Source organism: Salvia hispanica, chromosome 5, assembly GCF_023119035.1.
Source record: "Salvia hispanica cultivar TCC Black 2014 chromosome 5, UniMelb_Shisp_WGS_1.0, whole genome shotgun sequence".
In the NCBI taxonomy this organism is placed as follows: Eukaryota; Viridiplantae; Streptophyta; class Magnoliopsida; order Lamiales; family Lamiaceae; genus Salvia; species Salvia hispanica.
In genome coordinates, this window is record NC_062969.1 from 21,390,918 (window position 1) to 21,402,196 (window position 11,279).

Genomic DNA, 11,279 nt, shown 5'->3' on the forward strand with positions numbered 1-11,279 from the left:
GTAAAGAAAAGTTGGTTTGAAAAAGTTAGTGAAATGTGAGACCCATTTTTTTATATTGGTATTATAATAAAATGTGAGTGAATTGAGTTAGTGGAATGTGAGACCTACTTACCATTTATGGTAAAAATAAAGTGTGACTCTTAATTGGGGACGGACCGAAATGGAAAAGTGTGACTCTTAATAGGGGACGGAGGGAGTATTTTATTGTTTCTGTTTAGTCAATTTTTTTCAAGTTTGTGATTGAAAATGTCGAATAATCCTATATATCGTTTGGATTTCGATTTTGTTCGTTTTATTTTTTATAGGAAAACTAAATTTTGAATGTTTTGATGCTTCCCCAGATTACTCTTGCTTCATTGCTATTGAGAAACATGCTGTTATAACTGAAGTGACGGGTTTTGGTGATCCCCATTTTGATCAAACAAGATGTTTGCAAGTACTTTTTTCAATCACTGTCAAATTTAATATAATTACAACAGTTTTTGTTAAAATTGTATAATTTTTTTCGGTTTCTATGTGCTCTAGATAACCAAAAGCTTTTGTATCTTCTCAATCATGGTGAAACATTCACACAGGTCTCTCTCTCTCTCTCAACTTTGGTATTCGAATTTTGTTATTGGGCAATTGAGATTCATGAAACCCGGGAACTATTTTATGACCGTGTTACATATCTAACTGCACAAGATATTCCAACGGAGTAGAGGTTTTCAATTTTCACGTAGCATGACAGCATGTGATATGATTTGGATAGTATTTGACTTTTAGTGTAATATGTTTTGTAGAGTGAAGCTGCTGCTTTACTTTCTTCTGCTGTTAATCTGTATCGTTTCCAAGATGTTCATTTGAGAAGAATGTTTCATCTAATTGCAAGGGATCTTTGCCCTATTGCAAATGAGGTTTGCATTTCCTCTTTCTGTTTTTACATTTAAATGTTTCTCTTCTACCTAGTTAGGGGCTTATTTTTTTCTATTTTTAATGGTAAGGTTCCTCTGGTCACTAGTTTGTTGCTTAAAGACGTCGACACCGACAATGTTGCATATCGGGCAAATGTTATCCGTTTGCTATGTCATATTACAAATGACACATCGTTAAGCCAAGTTTTGAAATGCCTCAAGGAGGCTAGATGTGACGACAATCCTATGGTTAAAAATGCATCCTTTGTGTGTGCAATCAATATGCTAAAGGTATTATTACATCATATTTGGGGAAGTACAAAAGTATTACCTAGCTAGTAGTTGAAGTATTTATAGTGTTATAATTCTTTATTCTTATAGAGAGGTCCAAGGATGGCCATCAAACTCGATCAAGTATACCCTAGACCAACTTTTTTTAGAACAGGAAAACACATTCAGTTCCATTCCATATATCTAGACTATGTGGTAAGAAGATGTTTCAATGGGTTATCATTGATGGCGCTATTCTTGATTTGTTGCTCATTTTCATGTCTATATACATAAATATGCATGTATATATAGCTGGTACATCATGCATCATCATTAGGGTCGGTCCGTTGGATTTACATGTTACATGAGCATACAGATGGGACCAGTACGTCGTCAAGAGTGCATTATGATGAAAGTGGTTTGTGTTGACGGCCTTTATATGGACGAGCATCATGTTCACATGCGTCCTATTTCTGGGCATTCATTCTGGTCTTCATCGCCGTTGGGGGCTTGCATCCTGGCTCGGGGTATTACTCAGGTATTGCATCGTTGCTAGTCTAAAAATAATGTTGATGGTATTGTCGCAAGTGCTGATATATATAGATTGAGATATGTAGGATACACAAGCTCGCTCTCCCCTCGATAAATATACTACAAACAAATACATACTATTATGTATCAATGATAAAGATGAAATGGTGGCAATAGAAGTAATACTCAACTTAAAGATGGCATAGATGTTATGCATCGAATTCTGTGTTTTTCTGACAGGCCTGTGTTGAGGTTCAGTGCTTTCAGGGCATTGCACAAGGTTATTGCAATATTCTTAATGCATACTTTGTGCTAGTAAATCTTTGTTTAACACAGTACTAAATGAATAACTTATGATAGTACATGTAGCAGGTGGGGATAGTGCATAATGTGGCATGGATAACTCCGGAGGATCATATAGCAATTGACTTGGATGCGAATTTATATACGTTATATATGGAGAAACAACCATCGAGTAAGTCATTTCAAATCTGCATATTTATTTGTAAGCCTAAGCCTAAGCCTTAGTTAATGTATGTTTATGTTTGTAACATTCAGGACAATGAGCCTGAAGCTGCTGAACAAGTAACTCGAGTCATTAAATCTCAATCATTGGCAGTCAAGGAAGTAGGTTCGTGATTGGGAATCGCCCCAAACCCAATATGTAATTAATTAGTATAGTGCTAGTGCATTAAATTAATTAGTTATGGTTGATCAATTGGGTGGTAAAACAGCTTGATCTCATCCACAATCTTTACGAATTCCATGAATGAAAATCATGATAGGGTAGTGACTGATATAGACCCGATAGCTAGCTGATGGAACACTATGAATTTGTTGTGAACATTATGAAATGACATTAAAAATGGTAATTCTAAAAGTGAATATTTTTGTCATCTATGGAGTACTGAATATTGTAGCACATATTTATTGAGCAAAATAATGAAATCTACTGTAAATCTTCATGATATAAGGATCTGTAATTTATGTACAACCAGTATGGTCCCTATAATAGTTCAAGTGTTTGGTAGTTTGCATCTGTTTTGTGGGGATGATCTTATTGAGAGGTGAATATTGAAAAAGATTAAGTAGGAGTAGTTGTTGGTCCTAATATAAGAATGTAAAGACATGACTGTTGACACTTGGTTTTTGATTGGTTTATATTTAGTCCATCTTCACTTTATAGCATGTGTTGAGGTTCAAACGAAACAATGAGTGTTTGTCACATAAATTATTTAATATAAGTAAGCTTTTACTCCCTCCGTCCCACTTAAGATGACCACATTCTTGAGTGACACGAGATTTAAGGAAGAGTTGTTAGATGGAATAAAGTAGAGAAAAAAAAGTAGTTGAATATTTTAATGAGGAGAGAGGATGTTATTTCCAAAATTGAAAAGTGGTCATCTTGGAATAAAGTAGATGGAAAAAAGTTTTTGAATATTTTAATGAGAGGGAAGAGATGATGTTATTTCCAAAATTGGAAAATGACCATCTTGATTGGAACAAACAAAAAAGAAAAAGATAGTCATCTTGAATGGGACAGAGAGAGTATATTATACATACTTTTTTTTATTAAATTCGGTCATTTTACGTTTTTATTTAATATTAAAGTTTTATTTTAGGGAACTAACGTATTTATGAACTTTTTATTCGTTAAACAATTTTGTACTTCCAATTTATGCATAAATATTAGGGATGTCAATTTAGCCCAAAATTCACAGGTCGACCCGAATAATCCGAAAAAATCATAGGGTTAGGGCAGGAAAATCGCAACTCATATTCAAAAGCAGGCTACACGGGCTAACCCGTTCGGGTCAGCGGGTTATGCGGGCTGGCCCGGGTGGGTTGCGGGTTAGCCCACGGGTTGAGCATTTAAAATAAAAATATAATTAAAATTTTGGATTATATATTTATAGGTTTGTGTTAAAATGACAACATCTCTTAAAGTGACACCGTGACACCATTTATACAACAATATTATAAACGATATACAACAATATTATAAACGCTACACAACAATCTATAGATTGTTGTATAGCGTGTTGGATATTGCTGGCCGAGAAAAATTGTTGTATAGTGTACAACATATTGCTGGCCGTCTTTTTAAGTTTTTTTTTTTTTCTCCCCGATATTTATATGAAGTATATTTAGTAATATCAATATTAAATACATCATTGATATGGAGTATATATGGTAATTATGTCTTTTCTCTCAAATTGAAAGTTAGAGTTATAAGAAATGCATTATCTCCATTTAATTGTAGTCAGATTCATGTGTGTTATTAATTAAACAATATATTTATCTACTATTTTGCTTCAATTTTCAATTGTTATTATTTTCTTTCTCTTGATCACTTTGATAATACTTTATTATTTGCGACAATCTGCCTTTTAATAAGTTAGAATATTGGATTGTATCGAACGTAACATTTAATATCACTATTGACCCGAATAGCCCGTGGGTTAGCTCGAAACCTGAAGATTTAGGGTTAGGGCCGAAAATTTATAACCCGAAAAATTCACGGCCCGAATAACCCGCATCCAAATAGCCCAACAACCCGAATGGATTAGCCCGAACCTAAGCGGGTTAACCCAATTGACATCCCTGATAAATATATATACATGTGCAGAATTATATTTTAAAGTAAAAAAATATTTAATCATTGAAAATACGTAGGAGTGAAAGAGGAACCATGCATGTTCTTATTGGAAAATCTAACATTTGCTATATAAATACTAAATAGTTCCAAAAATAACTATATTAATTAAATAGATAGAATTTATGGAGTATCTAGTTTATGGGCAAAAACCATGTGAACCAATTGGGCTTTATGCGGGCTTGGCAAGAATGTTCATAATCAATTTCATTGAGTTGGAGTAGTTACTAATTCCTCCTGATTTAATTTGCAAACAAAATTCTTTTTAATGGTCTTTAAAAAAGCAATTTTTATACGGTCTTTAAAAAAACCTTTCTGAAAGAGAAAGGTAAACATGTGCCAATCTTGTTTCAAGTTTAACCATTCACAAAGCTAAATGAATATTTAAAATTTTAAGCTTCTAAATAAAAAAAATGCATAGATACATCGGATTTTATCTTGTCATTTTACTAGCACTTCATTTTAAGTGTTATCCATATCATAATCTACATGTCAAACATCAAATAATGTTTACCCGTTAATTGCAATATCTCGACTCATATGCAAATGAGTCCTAGCTGTCTTCGTCAATTGACCAATTTACTTATTTTATCATCATCATCATCATCACTATTATTATTATTATTATTATTATTATTATTATTATTATTATTATTATTAGATGCTTAACTTAATCAATACCTATAAAGTGACATCTTTCTACATATTCAACTCGAAATTGATGATTTAGGCTAATAAACCTACAACTCTAGCATTACTAGTCATCTACACATAATGTAATCAGGATAAACTTATTAAACACCTAAAAAGCCACAATCTTCACTTTCTACGACAAAGAATCTAATTATTTCAAACAAAAAAAGGCCATTTAAGTATTGAGAATATAAGTAATTATCTCAAATTCATCCTTTCAAAATATAGTCAAACCTTTTCATTTATCCCCAACCTAATTAGGGAAATTAGCTTTAAATATTCATTGCATTTTATTCATGAGAGACTTTCCTCCTCCCCAACTACACCACCTCCACCTGTACGTGCAAACAAAAAGAATGTAATAGCATCAAATTCCAAGAATACCCCTCTAAGCAAAAGAGGGATTTTGCCAAATAAGGCTATAATCGTCAGAAAAAATTAAGAACTCTGCAACAATTGCAGATAAAGAATGAAACAGCAAACAGACATGAGTATCTGCAAGAAATAAAATACTAAAAATTTAAACCTTGTCTGAAAATCCCTGCAGAGTTGTTAGTATCTCGAGTGAGAAAAATAAATAAAGAATAATTTTGGTATTATTCAATGAAATGGCGTGCATTTCACCCTTAGTCATTAATGACATTTACTGCATTGCCCCTCACCACCACCCCCAAGAACGTGAATTCTTCTTGACCTCTGTAATTAAACAGTTAAGGGGATGTACATATAATGTATACTTGTATTTATGTGCAGAGTACAGCTCATTAGTTAAAAAAATTCAATCTTTTTCGTTTACTTTTGTGGGAATCATCTTGTATGGGAAAAAGATGTAATCTTGGCTAGTGGGTCTTCCGAAATTCTCGGTTTTTCGTTTGAATTTTTTCTTCTTGTGGTGAGTTTCAATGGAAAGCAGACAACTTAGTAATAGCTTCTTCTTCAATCCACAGGTTTTGTGTGTTTTTTCATGCATTTTTTTTCAAATTTTTGTCCCCTTTTGCTTGTTTTTAATGGTGTATTGAGTTTCATATATTGTGAAGTATGTTGGCAATATTTGTATTCCATTTGTTTATGTTCTGCCTTTTCAAATTTCAAGATTTCATTATTTAAACGTGAGAAGTCTAGATTTGTAGGTGGGATTTTAATAGTATTCTCATAGATTTTTCAAGTTTTTATATTCACGCTTATTTTCTCTTTGTTTGTGATTGAATTATCTTTTCTTCTCTTGTGTGCTTCAGGTAGAAATGGTGACCAATGTGGTTTCCAGCATTTGATGTGGTGAGAAAAATAAAGTGGTGCATTCTGCTGTACACAGTGTATGTTGCTTTCTAATTAAATTGGTTTGCCTCCCTTCCAGTTAGCTTCTTTTTTATTTGTGTACACACAGTCAAAATCATAGGTCTTGAACTATTGAAGCTTGTAGTATATATCTTTGACTAGTTTACTATTTAGCTGGAGAATCTTGTTATTCATCTTTTCTTCATGTTCAAGAAAGATTAAGGTTTAACTTATGCTGAGAATGTCACTATCTGAATGCAATAGTATTGGTGATTTTCAGGTTGACATTGCAATTCCCTTACACTAGCACATGTCAGTGAGTCTGCTTTAGTGCCTATTCTTTTACTCTGAGGGATGGATGGGAGGCGGCGTTCTGTCGATGTCCCTTTATCCAGAACGTTGATAGCCCTAAGGAGAGTGAGGTCTCTTCGGGATCCATCCACGAACTCCACGAGTAAGTTGAATGGCTTAGTTGATAATGTGAATTGGGAGGCATATTCAAATGATACAATCACTATTGGAGTTGAAAACAGTTGCCATAGAGTGAATGAGGGTGATGATGATGGCATAAGATTAAGAAACTCGACTTTGGTTAGGGGTGAGGAGCATGGTATGGATGAACACAAGCTGTATAATGGTTCAAGAAACTGTATGTCAAGGCTGATGCCGCCACAAGATTTAGGAGCCATGGTTGGAAACAAAGGCTCTGCACACTGGAACTCGTTGTGTGCTGACGAGGTGGATGCAGCCTGTGACAACAAGGTGTTGAGAGAAAGATACTGCAAAGATTATGGTGATAGATATTTTAATTTCAAGTGTAATGAACCCGATGAAGGTGGTGCTTCATGTGATGAACCCGATGAAGAATTGAGGCAAGTCAAGAAGCAGCTTAGTAAGTGGCATCCAGAGTTCGATGGTCTAAGTAGTGAAGCCAGTCCATGTTTGTCTCTTGGTGACGCTCAAAATGAACGAGCAAGCCATGGAATGTCGCTGTATGAAGGTGAAGATGCTGGTTTCATGGAGTCTTTCCATCAAGGATGTGGTTTAAGTAGTTGTTTGTCAAGAGGTAGGAAACTTAGAGGACCTAGCCTTCTTTCTGATGTCGAGGAACAGCCTCTTTTATCAGAGGATGCAACAGTAGAGAGCATCGACTCCAGGCATAATTGTGAAGGGGTTAGTCCATATGTGGAAAGTCCAAGAAGCCTCTGCCAAAAGTTCATGCCTAAATCATTTGGTGAATTGATAGGGCAAAGCACAGTGGCTACCTCTCTATCGGATGTTGTTTCTAAAAGGCGGATAGCTTCCCTGTACCTCTTCCACGGGCCACGTGGAACTGGGAAAACATCAGGTTCAAGGATCTTCGCTGCTGCACTGAATTGCCTCTCTGTTGCGACTACAAGACCATGCGGCATGTGCAAGGAATGTGGTTTGTTCTTTTCGGGCAGGAGCACCGATGTAAAGGAAGTCGATTCTGTGAGAATCAACAAAATGGAGAGGTGTAGGTTTATCATGAAGAATGCTCGTAGCCCTCCTGTTTTCTCGCGGTTTAAGGTTTATATCATTGACGAGTGCCATTTGTTGCAGCATGAGACGTGGGCAGCTATACTGAATGGCCTTGAGGAGATTCCTCGACACGTTGTCTTCATATTGGTCACACCTAATCTTGATAAGCTCCCGCGTGCTGCCCTAACGAAGTCCCAAAAGTACCATTTTCAGAGGGTGAAGGAAGTTGATATCACCACCAAGTTGGGGAAGATATGTGTTCAAGAAGGTCTTGATTTTGACCAGGATGCTTTGCACTTCGTAGCAGCTAAATCAAATGGTTCGTTGCGTGATGCAGAGATGATGCTTGATCAACTGAGCTTGCTCGGCAAGAAGATAACCGTTTCATTGGTTCATGAAGTAGTAAGTGGTAATCATTCATTATTCACTTAGCACTATTGGGATCTTGAGTCTAATTTATTGCTCGTTGCTGCAGAATGGAGTCGTTTCTCATGATGAACTGCTCGATTTGCTGTATCTGGCAATGTCGTCTGATGCCTCAAACACAGTTAGAAAGGCCAGAGAGCTAATGGGGTCGAGGATAGATCCGTTGCAGCTTACATCGCAGCTGGCAAGCCTCATCATGGACATTCTTGCTGGAAAGTGCCCCTCTGATGGAGTTTCAGAGACGAGAAGGAGGCTTTTCGGATCAGATAATTGTACGATTCGCTATTTAACTTTCCTGTGATTATTGTGAACTTTTTATTTGGATTTAGGGAATTCAGACTGTATAGTACATTCATCCCCCTCATCAACTTCATGAGTTATCTGATTCTTGTGATTTTGCTTCGTTGCGCTGAGCAATCTTTTTTCATGCAGCTGAAGATGACACACGACAGCTCAGCCACGCCCTAAAAATACTGTCACAAACTGAGAAGCAGTTGAGGAAGTCGAACAACCAGATGACATGGCTGACTGTGGCTCTTCTCCAGCTGAGCTCTGTAGCTTCAAACGAGGGGATCGATCCACGGCTAAGCACACAGTCATTACTCCCACAAGGTGAGGATCGATTATAATGATTTGGAATGACATACTCTCTTAGCCCAACCAAATGTGGCTCATTACTTTTGGACACTCTATGTTTGAAGTAGTATTTGGCCCACTGGTGGAGCGATCCAAAAAGAAAACGAGCCTCATTTATTCGGTATATACAAAACCATGGCTAACTTGAACTTTGCAGATGGCGGTTTCCTGAGCTCATCATCAACGGGCGACAGTTTCAAGCGCTCCGTTGCTTGTGCTTGTGGTGACACTGAGTCTGCAAACACAGACACAAAGTATGACCGTGAGACTCTTGATCTGGTCTGGATACGATCATCTGGGATGTGCGCGTCCAGCTCTCTCAAGAAGTTCCTCCTCAAACACGGGAACTTGGCCTCTATTCGTCTCTCCCAAGGTAAACCACCTCCATTCTTGCCTCATGTGTCCAGCTTGTTTTGCTCAAGCTCTCGTGTTCTTGATCGTGCAGCAAGGATTGCAGTGGTAGAACTCGAGTTTGATCACCCTGACTACGCATCCAGGGCTGAGAAGTCATGGAAGGAGATTGCTGGGGCGTTGCAACTTATACTGGGCTACAACGTGGAGCTCAGGATAAACTTGGCTCGTGATGGCTCGAGCAGGAATGGGAAGTTGAAGAAGCCATGCTTCAGCTTGCTCAACTGTTCACGGAGAGTGCTTTTTATGTCAGAGTCCGGTGCCAATGGTTCAAGCAACTCTGGTTCAACTCCCACGACTGACAGAACGAGGGATAGGTACGTGGAGACATGCTCCTCTGAGTGTACCTCTCAGGTTTTGTGCTCGTTTTGCCATAGAAAGGAGATGTTCAAGACCATCCGGAGCAGTGAGGGAAACGCACTGAGCATTGAAGCCAGTGCTCCCAATGCCTCGTTTCCAGATCAGCCGGGATGTAAACAGCGGTATGCCCTCTCGTGCACAATAATCCTCGTATTTTTTTTCTATTAAATCTCGTGCTTCACTATCACGTGTATTACCAGATCAAAGGAGCACTCGAGGTTTCATTGCTGGAGAGCCGCCATGTTTCCTTTCCGAAAGGTAATGCTGGCTTCTTTTTTGCTTTCGTGTCACGAGATTGATTAAACATAGGATTGAGTACGAGTCTGAACACGTGCAGGCATGGCAGCTGCGACATCACCACCGAGACGAGCGCCTTATGGACTACCCCCTACACTAGCAGAGGATGTTGCAGATCACAGGAAGAGATCTTGTAGCAAAAATAGCTTATCAATGTTACTAGGAAAAGAAATTTTACTAAAGAAAGAATGAATGTGTCTTTTTTTGTTTGGATGGGTAAATGAATTCAACAAATTTTATTATCTTTGCATTTCTTAGAAATCGAATGTTACAAATTTCCATGTGAGTAACTAATAAGTGTGACTTATGGAGTCCGTTCACCAACTCTGACTAGATAAACAACTAAAAAGTTGCTACTAATTGAGAAATTATAACTACGTAAATAAAAATTTGAAAATAGTAGTACTTAATTATTTATAGTACTCCCTCCGAGAAAATATCCAAGTCCAACCACACCAGGACGGCATTATGACATGTTATGTCTAACCATTATTTATTTGGTAGAATCGGGCAATTCTTGGCTCAATTCAGTCTTTATTCTATTTAAAATGTTCAAAGCCATAAAATAAATTCTAGCAAGAGTATTTATAATATACACTTAAGAAGAGAAAAACAAAACATAAAATAGAAGTTTAAAAGTTGTTCCGTCAAAAACGCCCGGTCAGGCGAACTTCCTGGATTCCGAACATCAAAATGCCAAAACGCACGGTCGGGCGTTTTACTTCTTGCGAATTCACTCGGCCACACGTATCTTTTTGGACTGCGCGACTTTCGTAAAACGACCATAACTTCCTCATCCGGGCTTCGATTGAAGCATGCAAGGTGATGCACTGTTTTTTAGCACTACAACTACTTGCAAGTATACAAGACGGAAATAGTATAATTAAGGATAATCACAAGATATCAAATATGTACAGGGAATACTATCACAAATTGTCTACCACAAACTAGACCTCTTTCAGTATTTGGAAACACGGTTTTGGGGGTTTTGTTTGAACTCTGTGCCAAAGAAAAATGGCTCAACTATAAAGGAAGGGGAAATTATAATATATTTTTACATTAATAGTTATTTTCAAAGTAAATCAAAAATTATAATCATATCCCACATTATAAATATGTTTCCAAAATTAGTAATATGTTTCTGATACTAAAAATCATAATCCTGGAAATCATAATTTTTGTAATCATATTCTCAAAAATCATATATTTAATACTATGAATCATAATTCCAGAAATCATAATTTTTGGAATCATATTTTCTGACCAATTCTTTTTAAAACATTTGATACTAGCAGATACGGAGTAGTATAATAAAAGAAACTCAAGCA

General features: G+C 36.8%; 2 protein-coding genes across 4 annotated transcripts; both read left to right on the forward strand.

The window, feature by feature from the left end:
- The first annotated feature begins 425 nt into the window (after positions 1–425).
- LOC125189619 (coatomer subunit gamma-like) lies at positions 426–1,232 on the forward strand. Its single transcript, XM_048086880.1, has 4 exons — positions 426–436; positions 526–575; positions 783–896; positions 984–1,232. Exons 1-4 carry the CDS (start codon positions 427–429, stop codon positions 1,230–1,232), a joined length of 423 nt encoding a protein of 140 aa, XP_047942837.1. The 5' UTR covers position 426.
- A 4,565-nt stretch (positions 1,233–5,797) lies between these two features.
- LOC125187389 (protein STICHEL-like 2) lies at positions 5,798–10,194 on the forward strand. Of its 3 annotated transcripts, none has more exons than XM_048083974.1 (9): positions 5,798–5,935; positions 6,279–6,356; positions 6,599–8,223; positions 8,297–8,519; positions 8,680–8,859; positions 9,041–9,256; positions 9,329–9,776; positions 9,855–9,912; positions 9,992–10,194. In XM_048083974.1, exons 3-9 carry the CDS (start codon positions 6,673–6,675, stop codon positions 10,049–10,051), a joined length of 2,736 nt encoding a protein of 911 aa, XP_047939931.1. In that variant the 5' UTR covers positions 5,798–5,935; positions 6,279–6,356; positions 6,599–6,672; the 3' UTR covers positions 10,052–10,194. The 3 variants fall into 3 exon arrangements, with proteins under 3 accessions (XP_047939931.1, XP_047939929.1, XP_047939930.1); XM_048083972.1 differs by having other exon boundaries at positions 5,872–5,990; XM_048083973.1 differs by lacking the exon at positions 5,798–5,935 and having other exon boundaries at positions 6,047–6,356.
- Positions 10,195–11,279: the final 1,085 nt, after the last annotated feature.

Excerpts from the sequence above, each read along its gene's own strand:
- LOC125189619 (XM_048086880.1), top strand. Across the intron at positions 576-782 it reads ATGGTGAAACATTCACACAG|AGTGAAGCTGCTGCTTTACT; the intron begins GTCTCTCTCTCT and ends TATGTTTTGTAG. Across the intron at positions 897-983 it reads TTTGCCCTATTGCAAATGAG|GTTCCTCTGGTCACTAGTTT; the intron begins GTTTGCATTTCC and ends TTTAATGGTAAG.
- LOC125187389 (XM_048083974.1), top strand. The coding sequence starts at position 6,673 with ATGGATGGGAGGCGGCGTTCTGTCGATGTCCCTTTATCCAGAACGTTG. Across the intron at positions 8,860-9,040 it reads ACAGTCATTACTCCCACAAG|ATGGCGGTTTCCTGAGCTCA; the intron begins GTGAGGATCGAT and ends TGAACTTTGCAG. Across the intron at positions 9,913-9,991 it reads CCATGTTTCCTTTCCGAAAG|GCATGGCAGCTGCGACATCA; the intron begins GTAATGCTGGCT and ends GAACACGTGCAG.